At 38.4% G+C, this 21,197-nt stretch overlaps 1 protein-coding gene across 1 annotated transcript in view; it reads right to left on the bottom strand.

Moving 5' to 3' along the window:
* LOC133460965 (trafficking protein particle complex subunit 9-like) overlaps positions 1 to 21,197 on the bottom strand; it is a 162,012-nt gene that overhangs the window by 131,775 nt on the left and 9,040 nt on the right. Inside the window, exons 4-7 of the mRNA XM_061741675.1 lie at positions 18,445 to 18,590; positions 14,428 to 14,553; positions 11,179 to 11,205; positions 4,504 to 4,625 (exon numbers count right to left, since the gene is read on the bottom strand). Of these exons, the coding sequence (XP_061597659.1) occupies positions 4,504 to 4,625; positions 11,179 to 11,205; positions 14,428 to 14,553; positions 18,445 to 18,590 (421 nt within the window). The remainder of the gene's footprint in view (positions 1 to 4,503; positions 4,626 to 11,178; positions 11,206 to 14,427; positions 14,554 to 18,444; positions 18,591 to 21,197) is intronic.

Below are 21,197 nucleotides of genomic sequence, written 5' to 3'. Positions count from 1 at the left end.
ATTATTGATCATGTTTGGTCATAAGTGTCTAAATATTGATCATGTTTGGTCATAAATATCTAAATATTGATCATGTTTGGTCATAAATATCTAAATATTGATCATGTTTGGTCATAAATATCTAAATATTGATCATGTTTGGTCATACATATCTAAATATTGATCATGTTTGGTCATAAGTGTCTAAATATTGATCATGTTTGGTCATAAATATCTAAATATTGATCATGTTTGGTCATACATATCTAAATATTGATCATGTTTGGTCATAAATATCTAAATACTGATCATGTTTGGTCATAAATATCTAATTATTGATCATGTTTGGTCATAAATATCTAAATATTGATCATGTTTGGTCATAAATATCTAAATATTGATCATGTTTGGTCATAAATATCTAATTATTGATCATGTTTGGTCATAAGTGTCTAAATATTGATCATGTTTGGTCATACATATCTAAATATTGATCATGTTTGGTCATACATATCTAAATATTGATCATGTTTGGTCATAAATATCTAAATATTGATCATGTTTGGTCATACATATCTAAATATTGATCATGTTTGGTCATAAATATCTAAATACTGATCATGTTTGGTCATAAATATCTAAATATTGATCATGTTTGGTCATAAATATCTAAATACTGATCATGTTTGGTCATAAATATCTAAATATTGATCATGTTTGGTCATAGATATCTAATTATTGATCATGTTTGGTCATAAGTGTCTAATTATTGATCATGTTTGGTCATAAATATCTAAATATTGATCATGTTTGGTCATAAATATCTAAATATTGATCATGTTTGGTCATAAACATCTAAATATTGATCATGTTTGGTCATAAATATCTAAATATTGATCATGTTTGGTCATAGATATCTAATTATTGATCATGTTTGGTCATAAATATCTAATTATTGATCATGTTTGGTCATAAGTGTCTAAATATTGATCATGTTTGGTCATAAATATCTAAATATTGATCATGTTTGGTCATAAATATCTAATTATTGATCATGTTTGGTCATAAATATCTAAATATTGATCATGTTTGGTCATAAATATCTAAATATTGATCATGTTTGGTCATAAATATCTAATTATTGATCATGTTTGGTCATAAGTGTCTAAATATTGATCATGTTTGGTCATAAATATCTAAATATTGATCATGTTTGGTCATACATATCTAAATATTGATCATGTTTGGTCATACATATCTAAATATTGATCATGTTTGGTCATAAATATCTAAATATTGATCATGTTTGGTCATAAATATCTAAATATTGATCATGTTTGGTCATAAATATCTAAATATTGATCATGTTTGGTCATAAATATCTAATTATTGATCATGTTTGGTCATAAATATCTAAATATTGATCATGTTTGGTCATAAATATCTAAATATTGATCATGTTTGGTCATAAATATCTAAATATTGATCATGTTTGGTCATAAATATCTAAATATTGATCATGTTTGGTCATACATATCTAAATATTGATCATGTTTGGTCATAGATATCTAATTATTGATCATATTTGGTCATAAATATCTAAATATTGATCATGTTTGGAAAATAAATATCTAATTATTGATCATGTTTGGTCATAAATATCTAAATATTGATCATGTTTGGTCATAGATATCTAATTATTGATCATGTTTGGTCATAAATATCTAATTATTGATCATGTTTGGTCATAAGTGTCTAAATATTGATCATGTTTGGTCATAAATATCTAAATATTGATCATGTTTGGTCATAAATATCTAATTATTGATCATGTTTGGTCATAAATATCTAAATATTGATCATGTTTGGTCATAAATATCTAAATATTGATCATGTTTGGTCATAAATATCTAATTATTGATCATGTTTGGTCATAAGTGTCTAAATATTGATCATGTTTGGTCATAAATATCTAAATATTGATCATGTTTGGTCATAAATATCTAAATATTGATCATGTTTGGTCATACATATCTAAATATTGATCATGTTTGGTCATAAATATCTAAATATTGATCATGTTTGGTCATAAATATCTAAATATTGATCATGTTTGGTCATAAATATCTAAATATTGATCATGTTTGGTCATAAATATCTAATTATTGATCATGTTTGGTCATAAATATCTAAATATTGATCATGTTTGGTCATAAATATCTAAATATTGATCATGTTTGGTCATAAATATCTAAATATTGATCATGTTTGGTCATAAATATCTAAATATTGATCATGTTTGGTCATACATATCTAAATATTGATCATGTTTGGTCATAGATATCTAATTATTGATCATATTTGGTCATAAATATCTAAATATTGATCATGTTTGGAAAATAAATATCTAATTATTGATCATGTTTGGTCATAAATATCTAAATATTGATCATGTTTGGTCATAAATATCTAAATATTGATCATGTTTGGTCATAGATATCTAATTATTGATCATGTTTGGTCATAAATATCTAATTATTGATCATGTTTGGTCATAAGTGTCTAAATATTGATCATGTTTGGTCATAAATATCTAAATATTGATCATGTTTGGTCATACATATCTAAATATTGATCATGTTTGGTCATAAATATCTAAATACTGATCATGTTTGGTCATAAATATCTAAATATTGATCATGTTTGGTCATAGATATCTAATTATTGATCATGTTTGGTCATAAATATCTAATTATTGATCATGTTTGGTCATAAATATCTAAATATTGATCATGTTTGGTCATAAACATCTAAATATTGATCATGTTTGGTCATAAATATCTAATTATTGATCATGTTTGGTCATAAGTATCTAATTATTGATCATGTTTGGTCATAAATATCTAAATATTGATCATGTTTGGTCATAAATATCTAATTATTGATCATGTTTGGTCATAAGTGTCTAAATATTGATCATGTTTGGTCATAAATATCTAAATATTGATCATGTTTGGTCATACATATCTAAATATTGATCATGTTTGGTCATAAATATCTAAATATTGATCATGTTTGGTCATAAATATCTAAATACTGATCATGTTTGGTCATAAATATCTAAATATTGATCATGTTTGGTCATACATATCTAAATATTGATCATGTTTGGTCATAAGTGTCTAAATATTGATCATGTTTGGTCATAAATATCTAAATATTGATCATGTTTGGTCATACATATCTAAATATTGATCATGTTTGGTCATAAATATCTAAATACTGATCATGTTTGGTCATAAATATCTAAATATTGATCATGTTTGGTCATAGATATCTAATTATTGATCATGTTTGGTCATAAATATCTAAATATTGATCATGTTTGGTCATAAATATCTAATTATTGATCATGTTTGGTCATAAATATCTAAATATTGATCATGTTTGGTCATAAGTGTCTAAATATTGATCATGTTTGGTCATAAATATCTAAATATTGATCATGTTTGGTCATAAATATCTAAATATTGATCATGTTTGGTCATAAATATCTAAATATTGATCATGTTTGGTCATAAATATCTAATTATTGATCATGTTTGGTCATAAATATCTAATTATTGATCACGTTTGGTCATAAATGTCTAATTATTGATCATGTTTGGTCATAAATATCTAAATATTGATCATGTTTGGTCATAAATATCTAATTATTGATCATGTTTGGTCATAAATATCTAAATATTGATCATGTTTGGTAATAATGATCTAAATATTGATCATGTTTGGTCATAAGTGTCTAATTATTGATCATGTTTGGTCATAAATATCTAAATATTGATCATGTTTGGTCATAAATATCTAAATATTGATCTTGTTTGGTCATAAATGTCTAATTATTGATCATGTTTGGTCATAAATATCTAAATATTGATCATGTTGGGTCATAAATATCTAAATATTGATCATGTTTGGTCATAAATATCTAAATATTGATCATGGTTGGTCATAAATATCTAAATATTGATCATGTTTGGTCATAAATATCTAATTATTGATCATGTTTGGTCATAAATATCTAAATATTGATCATGTTTGGTCATAAATATCTAAATATTGATCATGGTATTGTAATTACCTTCCCGTAGTAGGAAATGGCCTCCTTGTACTTGTCAATAATATTGATTATAGTATTTTAATTACCTTCCCGTAGTAAGAGATGGCCTCCTTGTATTTGTCGATTATTGATCATGGTTTTTACCTTCCCGTAGTAAGAAATGGCCTCCTTGTACTTGTCAATAATATTGATTATGGTATTTTAATTACCTTCCCGTAGTAAGAAATGGCCTCCTTGTACTTGTGGATAATATTGATTATGGTATTTTAATTACCTTCCCGTAGTAAGAAATGGCCTCCTTGTACTTGTGGATAATATTGATTATAGTATTTTAATTACCTTCCCGTAGTAGGAGATGGCCTCCTTGTACTTGTCGATAATATTGATTATAGTATTTTAATTACCTTCCCGTAGTAGGAGATGGCCTCCTTGTACTTGTCAATAATGTCCTCGGGGCTCAGACAGTTCTTGGCTCGTCCGATCTCGGTGCTGGTGTCGGCGCTGATGCCGTTGGCCGTCAGGGCTCCTACGGATACAAGAACAGGAAACTATTACAACATTAGTTTATTCAGACGTCCAGACGAACATCAGCCTCTTCAGCTGCTCAAGGAAAGGAGACATGAGGGGAAAATGAGGATGTAAATGAACCAGTGGCTCCTCGGAGCTTCTCCTTCCTTCCACCACCAGACACATGATGATCAGTTGAGAAATAAAACCTCAGACAAAAGCAACATAAGTCCTCGTTCACTGTTTCAATCATTTATTTAGAGGCCAAAATTATGACTGTATGTTGAAAGATTCAAGAGTTATTCCCTTTTATTTTTTTTAAATACAAATTTTTTGTGGTATTGTTATCAAATTTGAACTTGCACTAGATAAGGCTTCATGGTGTGGTTTCATTGTGTTTTCAAGCTCATAAGTCACAGATTCAACTGCAAATTTCTGCCTGAAATAAAAACTTCAGAGTGTTAACTTTCAAAAGAGACCAAAACCATCCATGAACTTCAAACGGTTCAAGAACGGCTTTCAATTTTACGTTTTATGCAAAATTATGTAGATTTTACAGGAACGGTATGAGATTAACAAAAACAAGGCCAGGAAGAGAAGAAAAGGGTAAATATTAAGTTCCCCCATCATTCCACTGCTTGTAAACAATAACTCTTTAGAGGTCTGAGAGGAAACGGTTTGTCTGAGGTTTTATTTGCGTCAGAAGACCTGGTTCAACCAGACGATGTTGATGCAGAGACGGTTGGATCAGAACAAACATCAGGTACCAGTCAAACACTCATCCTGCTGCATTCAACAGTAGAGGGTTCAAATCACCCAGAGAGGGTTAAAGTTTTCCTTCTCGCCCCATTTCACTCAAATAAAGAGGTTCTCAGACTCTGATATTTCAGGTTCCCAGATGTTTTGAGTCCAAGCTTCAGATAAACGGTCCAGAGCCTGGAAACGGGGCCGTATCCACGGCAACCATGTGATGTACAGTAAGTGTGAGGTAGGAGATGCTGAGCAACAAGCTGGCAGTGAAATGATTGTGCTGCTACAGTAAAAGTAGTTTATAGTTTCACTAAAGTAAAGTAAAGCACATTGACTGGGGTTATATCAGGATCATTTACCACCGGGGTTTGACGGATCATTAAAGTCATTGTTAATTCAATTCCATTTTACTTATAAAGCGTCTATTCCAACACAAGTTGTCTCCAGGATGTTTCCAGAGACCAGAACATAAACCCTGATCAATTATTACATAAACACAGACAGGTAAAAACTCCCCTAGTGGGAGAAATTGAAATTATATTTCGAACATGAAACAGTAGTGAAAACAAAACCAAACAATAATAATCAACTAGAAAATTTCTGGAAATTTTGATATGGGCATGCCCTACCGCCCATTCGAGCCCTCTCGCTGCTTTGGTTTGGGGCTGTAGTGTTTGTGTTCGGGGCGGTTTTATGTCAGTTTGAGGTGTTTACGGTTGTATTTCATTCATTCCTGTGCTCCCAATAGCTATTAATGGGGCGCACTTTTTGCCGTCTAGCGTCCCCACGGTAACGCTTTTGACTGAGAAAAGCAATGCCCATCGAGGCACGATGGAGACGCATCCAACGATGTATGCCATGCATGGGTGCACGTTCCGGTTCAGGCTACGTTAACGGATAGGTTTTTTTTCCACCATGGTTTAAAAAAACCCATCCGAATGAATGGGGCCATTTGGCATGGATTTTACATTAAAGCTTCCTTAAATCACAGCTTCATGAAATTTTAATACGTTGAAGGTCACAGCGTGCCGAGTCAGGGAACATTTGTATGATGTCTCTACGATAATCTGTTGCCTAGCAACAAGCGTCCAAAGTCAAACGGAAATTAAAAAAAAAATGAAAGGTCAATATCACAAAAACTTAAAAAAATGGCATAATGAGGTTCTAGGCTCCGTTAGTGCCAATCGGGCCGAGTGTTTGAAAGTTCGAACTATGTCTCTACGATAAAGTCCGGCCGAGCAATAAGCGTCTGAATTTTCGCCTTTTTTTTGGCTTTTTGGCATCTAGCGTTGCCACGGTAGCACTTTTGACTGAAAAAAGTAATGCCCATCGAGGCACGATGGAGACGCATCCAACGATATATGCCATGCATGGGTGCACATTGCGGTCCGAGCAGTATTAACAGATTGTTTATTCACATGCTTTCCCATACAAATGCATAGGTTTTTGTTGCCATGGTAACAAGCCCCATAGGATAGAATGGGACAATTTGGCTTTAATATCTCAAAAGCTGTAAACGAGAGCGTAATGAGACCTCAGTATGGTGTAGTCCACATCAAGCTGAGTCTTTTAACGTTGGAACAAAGTCTCTGCGATACCGCGTTGCCGCGCAACAAGCATCCGAAGTTCCGTTAGCATCAAAATGAACAATGTGGAATATCTCAAAAACCGTAATAGCAAGCATGACGAGACTAAAATATGTTGCAGTACAAAGCGTCCCGGGTTTGTCAATGTTGTAATGATGTCTGTACAATAAACCGTTGCCTAGCAACAAGCGTCCAAAATAAAATAGATTTTTTTTTTAAATTGAAAGTTAAATATCGCAAAAACCGTAATAAGTAGCATGATGAAGTTTTATGGTCCTTTAGTGACTATCGGGCCGAGTGTTTGAAAGTTTGAACGATGTCTCTACGATAAAGTTCGGCCGAGCAATAAGCGTGGGAATTTTCGCCTTTTTTTTTGCTTTTTGGCAACTAGCGTTGCCACGGTAACCCCTATTACGGAGAAAAGTAATGCCCATCGAATCACGATGGAGACGCATCCAACGATGTATGCCATGCATGGGTGCACGTTGCGGTTCGGGCCGTATTAACGGACGAAAAAAAGTGCGGAATAAGAATAATAACTAGACAAAATTCCCGGGAAATTTTGAAGTGCCACGGACTACTGCCGGATGATCGCGGGGCTTATTTGCACCCATGAAGGTCAAGGACTCGATACAGATTCCAATGACACCACCCATGACTCTCTATGTCAAACCATTCAAAAGTTATTACAGAAAATATAGAACCGCTAACTGAACCGCTAACGGGATCGCTAACGGGATCGCTAACGGAACCGCTAACGGGACCGCTAACGGGACCGCTAACGGAACCGCTAACGGGACCGCTAACGGGACCGCTAACGGGATCGCTAACGGGATCGCTAACGGGATCGCTAACGGGATCGCTAACGGGACCGCTAACCGAGCCGCTAATGGGATCGCTAACGGGACCGCTAACAACCGCTAACAGAACCGCTAACGGGACCGCTAACAGAACCGCTAACAGAACCGCTAACGGGATCGCTAACAACCGCTAGCGGAACCGCTAACGGGACCGCTAATGGGATTGCTAACGGGACCGCTAACGGGGTCGCTAACTGGACCGCTAACGGGATCGCTAACTGGACTGCTAACGGTACCGCTAACGGGATCGCTAACGGAATCGCTAACTGAACCGCTAACGGGACCGCTAACCGAGCCGCTAACGGGATTGCTAACCGAGCCGCTAATGGGATCGCTAACGGGACCGCTAACAACCGCTAACGGAACCGCTAACAGGACCGCTAACAGAACCGCTAACAGAACCGCTAACGGGACCGCTAACGGGATCGCTAACAACCGCTAGCGGAACCGCTAACGGGACCGCTAACGGGGTCGCTAACTGGACCGCTAACGGGATCGCTAACTGGACCGCTAACGGGATCGCTAACGGAATCGCTAACTGAACCGCTAACGGGACCGCTAACGGGATCGCTAACAACCGCTAGCGGAACCGCTAACGGGACCGCTAACGGGGTCGCTAACTGGACCGCTAACGGGATCGCTAACTGGACCGCTAACGGGACCGCTAACGGGACCGCTAACGGGATCGCTAACGGAATCGCTAACTGAACCGCTAACGGGACCGCTAACCGAGCCGCTAACGGGATCGCTAACCAAGCCGCTAACGGGATCGCTAACGGGATCGCTAACAACCGCTAACGGGACCGCTAACAGGATTGCTAACGGGACCGCTAACGGGGTCGCTAACTGGACCGCTAACGGGATCGCTAACTGGACCGCTAACGGGACCGCTAACGGGACCGCTAACGGGATCGCTAACGGAATCGCTAACTGAACCGCTAACGGGACCGCTAACCGAGCCGCTAACGGGATCGCTAACCAAGCCGCTAACGGGATCGCTAACGGGATCGCTAACAACCGCTAACGGGACCGCTAACGGGATTGCTAACGGGACCGCTAACGGGGTTGCTAACTGGACCGCTAACGGGATCGCTAACTGGACCGCTAACGGGACCGCTAACGGGATCGCTAACAGGACCGCTAACAGAACCGCTAACGGGACCGCTAACACCAATAACACTACCATCCCATAATAAACACCTACCATCCCATAATAACACTAACACCCCATAATAACACTAACATCCTATAAAAACACCTGCCATCCCATAATAACACTAACATCCTATAAAAACACCTGCCATCCCATAATAACACTAACATCCTATAAAAACACCTGACATCCCATAATAACACTAACATCCTATAAAAACACCTGACATCCCATAATAACACTAACATCCTATAAAAACACCTGACATCCCATAATAACACCTATCGTGTGTGTGTGTGTGTGTGTGTGTGTGTGTGTGTGTGTGTGTGTGTGTGTGTGTGTGTGTGTGTGTGTGTGTGTGTGTGTGTGTGTGTGTGTGTGTGTGTGTGTGTGTGTGTGTGTGTGTTCATCTAAGGTTAAAAGGTCAGGGTTCAGATTTCTCCATTTTCCAGGTTATACTATGAATTCTGTACTGAGTGAGTCATGTGACCAGTTCTGGGTCAGTCTAATCAGTCAACAGCTGAGCTCTGGTTGCTAGGGGCAACAAGAACCTGATACAGAGGGAGCGGGAATGACTCAGCTGGATTTTTGGTTGTGACAAACCTGAAATCACTCCACTTTGCGCTCAAACCGTAGCTCTTAGCAGAAAAACGAAAACATTTTGAGAAACAGAGAACCTACCAGATTATCTAAATGTTATTTTCATACAGATATTCCTTAAAATGTGTTAGTAACGGCAATTCGAAAACAAAAATGAGATTTTTTTTAAGAAAACTTCATTTAACATGGGAGTCAATGAAGAGAGAGACAGGAACTGGCGTGTCTGTTGGCTCCCCCGTTAAAATTTTGTGCACACCACGCCTGTCAAAGTCACATTTTATAAATCACAACACCTATGTCTATATTCTGACCAAAAATTATCTGTCTACCTTTTACGGTTTGGCCGTGACCTCGAGTTACAAATAAGAAATCATGTTTTTTTTTCAGTGTAACTACACTCTAGCAAACTGACTCCCGTGCTCTAGATTTGAAAAAAAGTGATTTCCAGTCCTCGCTTGAGGGCTCATATCTTGAAAAGTGTACATTTTAGGAAAAAACTGTTTCGGGTTTGGAGAGAGAAGAGAAGTTTTCCTCCGTTTTGAAGTTTGAATGACGTTTCTACGTGCAAGTATGAGAAAGATACGTGACTCAGAAAAAAGGTGAATTTTGTCTTTTTTCTCGACATTTTCCCATCCGCTTTGAATGGCGCCATAGGAATACATAGGGAAAATGAGCTCCCCATTAGTTTGGAAATTTGGAAATGTTTTTGCACTTCGTGCAAAAACTATTCGTGCCATCGTTCTGAAAATCCACAGGACTGTAGTTAAATTCAGGGCCTACAACTTTCTAAATCGGTTCATAATTTTTCGAGTAACGGTGTGCGAGTGGTGAGGCCCCAAAGTTCACGCAATGCGTTCCGGATGGGGCAAAAAGCGCACGTTTGTGCACGTTGCGCAAAAACGTGCACGCCAATCGCTAATAAAAGTCATACCCATCGATTCCCGATTAAGGCGCACGTTTCTACGTTTTTACTTTTCGCGTTTTCTCAAAGCTGTAGGAGGAGTAGCCGGACAAAGTTTTTACGGAAGAATATATAATAAATAATAAATAAGCCTGAGCAATAGTATGAGTGCCTCGTGCTGCGCACGAGGCACTCCTCCTCCATTGAGCTTGCGCAGCTCAATGGAGGAGGCGTGCCACGTGGCGCAGCCGTGGCACTAATAATAATAATAAGAAAAGGGAAACCTTTTCTGGGTACTAATTTACGCCTTCATTTTCATGTTTTTCCTCATTTTTTCGGCCGTGTTTTACTTTTTGGGGATTTTTTTTTTCCACATCAGTGCGGGGTCATGCTGTACACCCGCTGGTGCGCAGTGGGACTTTCGCGACTTTAGCATGCTAGCAGCATTGCCCTTTGGGCCATTCTGGACGATTGCAATATGGTCATGCCACTACTTGGCATGCCCATAATAAGAAAAAGACTCCATGTTCAGGTTCTCATGTAGGAGCCTTCAGTCTAGAAGAACCTCATGATATGAGGCGTGTTTGTGAGAACAAGCAGGTCCATGACAAAGGAAAACACAACACAGGAAGGGAGGAAACGTGCAGATGAAAGTGTGAGGAGACGACACAGATCATGCAGACGTGCCCACGAGCAAACATGCGTTGGTTAGAGTTCCATACCTGGGTCAATGAGGACTTCCTGAGCTCCTACAGACACAGAACAGATGCAGATTCACTCAAGTTAGTGGAGCATGTTAGCGGCGTTAGCTCGGACTGATGCTAAGCTACGGCTGCACTGCAAAAACTCTAAATCTTAAGAATATTTGTCTTATTTCTAGTTAAAATGTCTCATTTTTAGTCAAAAAATCAAATTCCACTTAAAACAAGACTCATCACTGGAAAAAACAACAATTTTCACCTGTTTCAAGTAGATTTTCACTTAAAATAAGTAGAAAAATCTGCCAGTGGGACAAGATTTTTTTGCTTGTAATAAGAAGATAAATCTTGTTCCACTGGCAGATTTTTCTACTTATTTCAAGTGAAAATTTACTTGAAACAGGTGAAAATTGTCGAACAACAAGTTATTTTTCTGGTAATGAGTCTTGTTTTAAGTGTAAAAAGATTTTTTGACTAAAAATGAGACATTTTAACTAGAAATAAGACAAATATTCCTGGTAAGATTTTGAGTTTTTACAGTGTACGAACTAGGAGCAGAGCGGCGTAAGGAACTCCTGCAGCAACCCCTTAACTGAAGAAATGTACATCTTTCAAAGCAGAATACCAACCTTTTATACCCTCTAGTAAAGCTCTGCTAAATTAATTATAGATGTATTATTAATTTCATAATCCACCAGGTTTGGTGTGAAGAACTTTAGGATCATTGTGTTAAGTTATTGTATAATGTTGTACTTTACTGCCCTTAATCACGTTGTTAATCGTTTTATGTCGAATTGTCTTGTATATTTTATTATTATGTTGTGTTTTTTTGTTTTTGACCATTTATTCTGACTGCAGATGCAAAAAGGATTTCCAAAAGGACAATAAATATAAACTAACTAACAAGAGACGATGGTGATGATTATATCTGTAATGTCAAAGACTCTTTTACACTAAACATGATCATGTTGACAGTTAAATACGAGCTGAATATACATTTTATAATAAATAATATTACTGACTATTAATAAAAACGAATTAATAAAATTAAATAAAAGTATATTATATTATAATATATAATTTTTTTATTATATATTAATAATAATTAATATATAATATATCTTCATTCTATATATATATATATATATATATATATATATATATATATATATATATATAAAAACTCTTTCCATTCCAGCATTCCATCCACCTCAGTCTGTCATTAGACGCTCAGGAGAGTAAACTCCTGTTTGGTTCATGGACTTTGTTACTTTCTAAATAGATTTCTTGTGATTCCTCCATGATCTCATGTAAAGAGCTCTTTGTGTTTAAAGTTATATCTTAAAATCTACCTGCATTTATCGACAGTCGGTACGTTTACCTGCACTAACAGGAAGTGGAATAGTTTCCTTAATCCGACCGATATAGAACCTTAGCCGGGCTGAACTGCAGCTCTTGAGATGGAACTTTTACTGCCAGATAATTCGTCCTAATGCAAGTTATTCCTGCATGTATACCAACCAGCGTTTAGCCGAGCTACTGCTACTACAACAACACGGTAGCAGAAGAAGAAGAGGGAGACTTTGCTGCATCTCACCTGCAACATGATCTTAATAAGCACAACATTTACAGAATTGCTACATGTTGTCTTCCTTTGCTCTTGTTTAGTAATTGTACCGGAAGAACGCCAACACGAAAGTGCTTGTGGCGCCACCTAGTGTTGCGGAGTGGAACTCACCTCCCTCAATAATCGATTATCTGGGGAAGAATATCAGGACTACTTACTAACTAACTTACATCTTTGGAGTGTCTTTAGGCCTACGAGGCATTTAGTAAAGACAGTTACATGCTCTGTTTGTTATTGTCTCAGAAGGTTGACTTTATTCTCAAAATGTTGAATTTTTTCTTGAAATTCGACTTTTTTCTCAAAGTGCATAAGGAAAAAAAACAAAAATCTTCCTCCTCTAAAATATTATTTTTATTTTTCTCTTGCCTGGCCCTGATATTCTTCTGTAATTATCTTCTCGCGCTTGTTTATTGGATTTCTAGGAACTCCAGTTTAATCTTAGCTGCATTATTGCCAGTAGCTGGATTGAGATGTGCAGGTAACCGGACTATATCTTGCCAGAAACTTCCTTTATGCCGGACTTCACACAATCAACGCACTTTAAAATACAGACGACCATCTATGGAACAATTTACCTACATCACTAAAACCAATATCTTCACTGGCTTTGTTCAAAAAACACTTGAAAAAAAATCATTCTTCAGTTAAAGGAGCTTGAGGCTCCTTTTAAGAAATGAGACTCTCTAGCGCCACCCTTCACCACGACGGCCGTCGGGGGTACTGCAGCCAACAGTGAAGCCGGCACGGGAGAACGGGGAGAACGCACATGCAGCGTCATGTGACGTCACATCCACAGGACAGCGCGGGAAATTCGGCCCCAGAATTGCAGCACATTTTGCAGCAACAGCCTGTTCAAGGCAACGGAGAGATACACTAGAGGATCATTCTTTTTGGTTTGGAACGCTTCATCTGACATTATTACTAGAAAACTTAAAACGTATACGAATTTTTTTCATAAATCCTGCCTCAATCCTGCCTCATGCTCCTTTAAGATCAGAAACACTTCTGGAGTTGTTAAATTGTACTTTTTTCATGCAATTATCCTACATCTTCATCATTTTTCCTATCTGTCAATAATTCAGTATCGTTTTTTGTTTTTCATGCTAAATTGTCTTCTTCTGTTTTATATTATGCATTTTTATATTATGTTTTTGCTTTGAAGTAGCTGCTACTACTGCTGCTGTTATTGTTGTTATGTTGGTTTTATAAAGGGGAGGCATTTTCATAAGTCTTTTTGGCTTCCACCTCTCCTGCACAATGCTTCATTTTACCATTAATTTTACTGTTGTGTTTTATGTGCAAATAAACTAAACTAAACTAAGCTTTTCATACAATAACATTGTCGTACTGATTTCTACGAGCTGTTAGACGCCTCAGGTAAACCTGGAAACCTTCAGTTGGAGGTTTAGTTTGTCCTTTCTGACTAACTGAAGACACACAGAGAGCTGCGTTAATAGCAAGTTAATCACAAGCAGATTGGATCATGTTAGGTTTAAATGATCAACGGTTGAAGCTCCAGCGGTGACTGACATGTTTCTGCACAGAGTTAGCGGTTGGCTGAGCGAAGCTTAGCGGCGTCGTAGCTGCAGGTCAGCAGAAACTCTCTGGTGGTTAGTTTCTCCAGGAGCTAGTTAGCGTCGTCTCACCGGGTCTGTGGCGTTTCCCTGCGTCGGGCGGTTGGGAGATACTGGGTTTCCGTCCTCCCGTCTTCCCTGCGGTTCCTCCAGGGTAGTGGAAGATCACCGAGGCTGAACACAAACCCTCCAGCGCCGCTGGAAAACAACAAATACAATCAAAACAATTAAAAACATCTGTCACCAATCAAATAAGCCCATTTGTACTCATGTCACTTGCCACGCCTTTTACAGTTTTCAGCAAACAATATATAACATAGCAATATATCGCAAAATTTGGATATTGCAATATCGTATCGTATCGCCAGTCTTGTGATCTGTATCGTATCGTGACTCCAGTATCGTGATCTGTATCGTATCGTGACTCCAGTATCGTGATCTGTATAGTATCGTGACTCCTGTATCGTATCGTGACTCCAGTATCGTGACTCCTGTATCGTATCGTGACTCCAGTATCATGATCTGTATCGTATCGTGACTCCAGTATTGTGATCTGTATCGTACCCTGACTCCAGTATCGTGATCTGTATCGTATCGTGACTCCAGTATCGTGATCTGTATCGTATCGTGACTCCTGTATCGTGATCTGTATCGTATCGTGACTCCAGTATCCTGACTCCAGTATCGTACCGTGACTCCAGTATTGTGATCTGACTCCAGTATCGTGATCTGTATCATATCCTGACTCCAGTATCGTGATCTGTATCGTAACGTGACTCCTGTATCGTGGTCTGTATAGTATTGTGACTCCAGTATCGTGATCTGTATCGTGACTCCAGTATTGTGATCTGACTCCAGTATCGTGATCTGTATCGTATCGCGATCTGTATCGATCCAGTATCGTGATTTGTATCGTGACTCCAGTATCGTGATCTGTATCGTATCGTGACTCCAGTATCGTGATCTGTATCGTATCGTGACTCCAGTATCGTGATCTGTATCGTATCGTGACTCCAGTATCGTGATCTGTATCATATCGTGACTCCAGTATCATGATCTGTATCGTATCGTGACTCCAGTATCGTGATTTGTATCGTATCGTGACTCCAGTATCGTGATCTGTATCGTATCGTGACTCCAGTATCATGATCTGTATCGTATCGTGACTCCAGTATCGTGATTTGTATCGTATCGTGACTCCAGTATCGTGATCTGTATCGTATCGTGACTACAGTATCGTATCGTGACTCCAGTATCGTGATTTGTATCGTATCGTGACTCCAGTATCGTGATTTGTATCGTATCGTGACTCCAGTATCGTGATCTGTATCGTATCGTGACTCCAGTATCGTGATCTGTATCATATCGTGACTCCAGTATCATGATCTGTATCGTATCGTGACTCCAGTATCGTGATCTGTATAGTATCGTGACTCCTGTATCGTATCGTGACTCCAGTATCATGATCTGTATCGTATCGTGACTCCAGTATTGTGATCTGTATCGTACCCTGACTCCAGTATCGTGATCTGTATCGTATCGTGACTCCTGTATCGTGATCTGTATAGTATCCTGACTCCAGTATCGTGATCTGTATCGTATCGTGACTCCAGTATCGTGATCTGTATCGTATTGTGACTCCAGTATCATGATCTGTATCGTATCGTGACTCCAGTATTGTGATCTGTATCGTACCCTGACTCCAGTATCGTGATCTGTATCGTATCGTGACTCCAGTATCGTGATCTGTATCGTATCGTGACTCCTGTATCGTGATCTGTATAGTATCCTGACTCCAGTATCGTGATCTGTATCATATCCTGACTCCAGTATTGTGATCTGTATCGTACCCTGACTCCAGTATCGTGATCTGTATCGTACCGTGACTCCAGTATCGTGGTCTGTATAGTATTGTGACTCCAGTATCGTGATCTGTATCGTGACTCCAGTATTGTGATCTGACTCCAGTATCGTGATCTGTATCGTGTCGCGATCTGTATCGATCCAGTATCGTGATTTGTATCGTGACTCCAGTATCGTGATCTGTATCGTATCGTGACTCCAGTATCGTGATCTGTATCGTATCGTGACTCCAGTATCGTGACCTGTATCGTATCGTGACTCCAGTATCGTGATCTGTATCGTATCGTGACTACAGTATCGTATCGTGACTCCAGTACCGTGATCTGTATCGTATCGTGACTCCAGTATCGTGATCTGTATCTTATTGTGACTCCAGTATCTTGGTCTGTATAGTATTGTGACTCCAGTATCGTGATCTGTATCGTATCGTGACTCCAGTATCGTGATCTGTATCGTATCGTGACTCCAGTATCATGATCTGTATCGTATCGTGACTCCAGTATCGTGATCTGTATCGTGACTCCAGTATCGTGATCTGTGTTGTATCGTGACTCCAGTATTGTGATCTGTATCGTATCGTGACTCCAGTATCATGATCTGTATCGTATCGTGACTACAGTATCGTATCGTGACTCCAGTATCGTGATTTGTATCGTATCGTGACTCCAGTATCGTGATCTGTATCGTATCGTGACTCCAGTATCGTGATCTGTATCATATCGTGACTCCAGTATCATGATCTGTATCGTATCGTGACTCCAGTATTGTGATCTGTATAGTATCGTGACTCCTGTATCGTATCGTGACTCCAGTATCATGATCTGTATCGTATCGTGACTCCAGTATTGTGATCTGTATCGTACCCTGACTCCAGTATCGTGATCTGTATCGTATCGTGACTCCTGTATCGTGATCTGTAAAGTATCCTGACTCCAGTATCGTGATCTGTATCGTATCGTGACTCCAGTATCGTGATCTGTATCGTATTGTGACTCCAGTATCGTGGTCTGTATAGTATTGTGACTCCAGTATCGTACCCTGACTCCAGTATCGTGATCTGTATCGTATCGTGACTCCTGTATCGTGATCTGTATAGTATCCTGACTCCAGTATCGTGATCTGTATCGTATCGTGACTCCAATATCGTGATCTGTATCGTATTGTGACTCCAGTATCGTGGTCTGTATAGCATTGTGACTCCAGTATCGTGATCTGTATCGTGACTCCAGTATTGTGATCTGACTCCAGTATCGTGATCTGTATCGTATCGCGATCTGTATCGATCCAGTATCGTGATCTGTATCGTATCGTGACTCCAGTATCGTGATCTGTATCTTATTGTGACTCCAGTATCGTGATCTGTATCGTATCGTGACTCCAGTATCGTGATCTGTATCGTATCGTGACTACAGTATCGTAACGTGACTCCAGTATCGTGATCTGTATCGTATCGTGACTCCAGTATCGTGATCTGTATCGTGACTCCAGTATCGTGATCTGTATCGTGACTCCAGTATTGTGATCTGTATCGTATTGTGACTCCAGTATCGTGATCTGTATCGTATCGTGACTCCAGTATCGTGATCTGTATCGTATCGTGACTCCAGTATCGTATCGTGACTCCAGTATGGTGATCTGTGTCGTATCGTGACTCCAGTATCGTGATCTGTATCGTATCGTGACTCCAGTATCGTGATCTGTATCGTATCGTGACTCCAGTATCGTGATCTGTATCGTATCGTGACTCCAGTATCGTGATCTGTATCGTATCGTGACTCCAGTATCGTATCGTGACTCCAGTATGGTGATCTGTGTCGTATCGTGACTCCAGTATCGCGATCTGTGTTGTATCGTGACTCCAGTATCATGATCTGTATCGTATCGTTACCCCAGTATCGTGATCTGTATCGTATCGTGACTCCAGTATCGTGATCTGTATAGTATTGTGACTCCAGTATCGTGATCTGTATCGTATCGTTACCCCAGTATCGTGATCTGTATCGTATCGTGACTCCAGTATCGTGATCTGTATAGTATTGTGACTCCAGTATCATGATCTGTATCGTATCGTTACCCCAGTATCGTGATCTGTATCGTATCGTGACTCCAGTATCGTGATCTGTATAGTATTGTGACTCCAGTATCGTGATCTGTATCGTATCGTGACTCCAGTATCGTGATCTGTCTTACCTCCCAGCCAGAGGAAGTCGTTGATAGTTTATTTACCTCCCAGCCAGAGGAAGTCGTTGACTCCTCTCAGCAGCTCCACAGCCATGTGGTAATGGACCAGAGCGTCCTGCAGCATCCCGGCCTGCAGACACAGATCCCCCACATGCTTCCTCATGCGGCCCTGGCAGCGCTTCTTGTAGTGTCTGGTGGAAACAGACGTTTAGACCATCAACCTCAGCAGAAAACAGGAGAAATTATACTTTCTCCTCAAGGGATGGAGGCAGAAAAACAAGCTCTGGCCGGGTCTGGACCTGGACTTGTTTATGTCAGCGGGAGAGGAGGCGCATCACTCATCTACAGGGGGCAAACACAGACCATGGGGGGCTCTACGAGACCAGGATGACCAGGAGATCTGAGGCCTCTCAGAGACCTGGAAGGTCAGGGTTCGACTAGAGAGGATCAGCAGGATCCAGGACTTCAGGGGAAGGAGGGATGAGGATGTTCTTAGACGTCTAGAACTGGGGAAACATCTTCACATCTAACTCCACTCTGATGCTCAGGAGTAAGGATGCCCAGATACCATTTTTTTCAAGTACAAGTATTTTAAATTTGTGTACTGGCCCATATCGAGTATTGATACGATACTTATATCAGGTTTTATTTGCAACAGATAAATTCAATAAAATAAAATTAGTAGAATAACTATTTTAAACAAAAAATAATCTTTATGTGTACCGTATTGGCCCAAATATAAGACAGTGTTCTTTGCATTGAAATAACACTGAAAAATTGTTGGTCGTCTTCCATTCGCGCCAGATATCTTTAAATGCTGAACTTAACTCCCCAGAACAAAGCCAACCCCTAAGATAACAGAAAATGTAGAAACGTAGTTTCTCCAATGTGTAGAAAAGAGGGTGTAAGTTCGGCAGGTGAACCGGCAGCTGAGGAAAAGTTATGATGCAAACTCCAACATGATGATTTGAATGAGCCAAAATAACAGGCTTTTTCTCTCCAATATATTGTTATAATCATTTGTTTCAGATGTACTGTCATTATTTTCTGTATAAAAATTGAATTTGGGGTTCAAAAAGTATTTTTTCAACCTTGAGTCTTGAAAAAGAGGGTCGTCTTATAATCAGGGTCGTCTTATATTCGGGCCGATATAGTACCGTATTTTCTGGACTATAAGCCGCACCTGCATACAAGCAAAAAAAAAAAGATATTTAGCCGCAGATATTTCTGTTGTTAGATTAGATATTTACTACATGTACAGAAGGATTTTGAACTGTAAATGATGTACATGTTTGTACCTAAATAGATCTTTCCTAACAGTGTCTTTTAACACGGCAGCAACTTTGCTGATTAAAACGGGACAGAACCAAGAGAAAATAACCAGTATTTATTTATCTATTTATCTGTTTGAAATCTGCTTCTACTTCTATCTGCTAAAGAAGAAGTAGCGTATTCTTCTTTGCATTTATTTAGTCTTAGTTTTGATTCTAATTCCGGTTAGAGCGCCCCGAGCATTTATCGAAATGTCGAGAAAAAAGTCAAAATTTTGTAAAAAAAAGTCAAAATGTCGAGAAAAAAAGTCGAAATTTCGTGAAAAAAAGTCAAAATGTCGAGAAGAAAAGTAGAAATGTCGAGAAAAGTCGAAATTTTGAGAAAAAAGTCAAAATGTCGAGAAAAAAAGTCAAAATTTTGTGAAAAAAAGTTGAAATGTCGAAAAAAAAGTCAAAATGTTGAGAAAAAAGTTAAAATGTCGATAAAAAAAGTCAAAATGTCGAGAAAAAAGTCAAAATTTTGTAAAAAAAAGTCAAAATGTCGAGAAAAGTCGAAATTTTGAGAAAAAAGTCAAAATGTCGAGAAAAAAAGTTGAAATGTAGAGTAAAAAAGTCAAAATTTTGAGAAAAAAGTCAAAATGTCAAGAAAGTTATCTATTTATCTGTTTGAAATCTGCTTCCACCTACTTCTATCTGCTAAAGAAGAAGTAGCGTATTCTTCTTTGCATTTATTTTGTCTTAGTTTTGATTCTAATTCCGGTTAGAGCGCCCCGAGCGGTGGAAGAAAAATCTACAGAATAGAACCTTTGTATAAGCTGCATGGTTGAAAACCTATGAAAAAAGTAGTGGCTTATAGTCCTAAAAATACTGTAAATAAAAAGTCTCCACACTGGCACTGTCTAAACATTTGAGAAAATATCAAAAATATAACATAATTAATTGTCGCTATCTTGCCTGAAACGGCGCTGCCAGTCTCACTCATGTATGTCATCACCGCTGACTGCAGCTCAACATCTCCCCCTAGAGGCGCTAATCCGGAACTACAACAACAATGATGTATCGGTGCCTGGTATCGGAGAATTTTTGCGAGTACGAGTTTATGAGAGCAGTATCAGCCCTGATACCCATACCAGTATTGCATCCCTACTACGGAGGATTGATTTGCACTAATGAGACCTCGGTCATGTTGAGAGACCAGTTATTCCACATTTATCAATCCTTCACTGCGTGGCTCATCCGAACCTTCCGAATCCCAAACATCCTCCCATCCTGGTCCATCCTGGTCCAGCCTCAGCAGATAAAGTCCAAACTATCGGCTCCTCCTGCTGCAAGTAAAATTCTAGCAAGTTTCTTCAGTGAAGCAACTGATTATTTTGGTCAGTGATAGTAATAAATCATTCTTTTATTTGGGTTGAATCAGTGAAGAAAGGATATTAAATAACGGTGAACATAAAGCAGCAATCTCCTTTCTTCATGTTTTCCTAGTTATTTAATATCCGGGACGTTTCCTCAGAAGATGTTTGTAAC

Source organism: Cololabis saira, chromosome 15, assembly GCF_033807715.1.
Source record: "Cololabis saira isolate AMF1-May2022 chromosome 15, fColSai1.1, whole genome shotgun sequence".
Lineage (NCBI taxonomy): Eukaryota > Metazoa > Chordata > Actinopteri > Beloniformes > Belonidae > Cololabis > Cololabis saira.
This window is presented reverse-complemented; position numbering and strand designations above follow the sequence as displayed.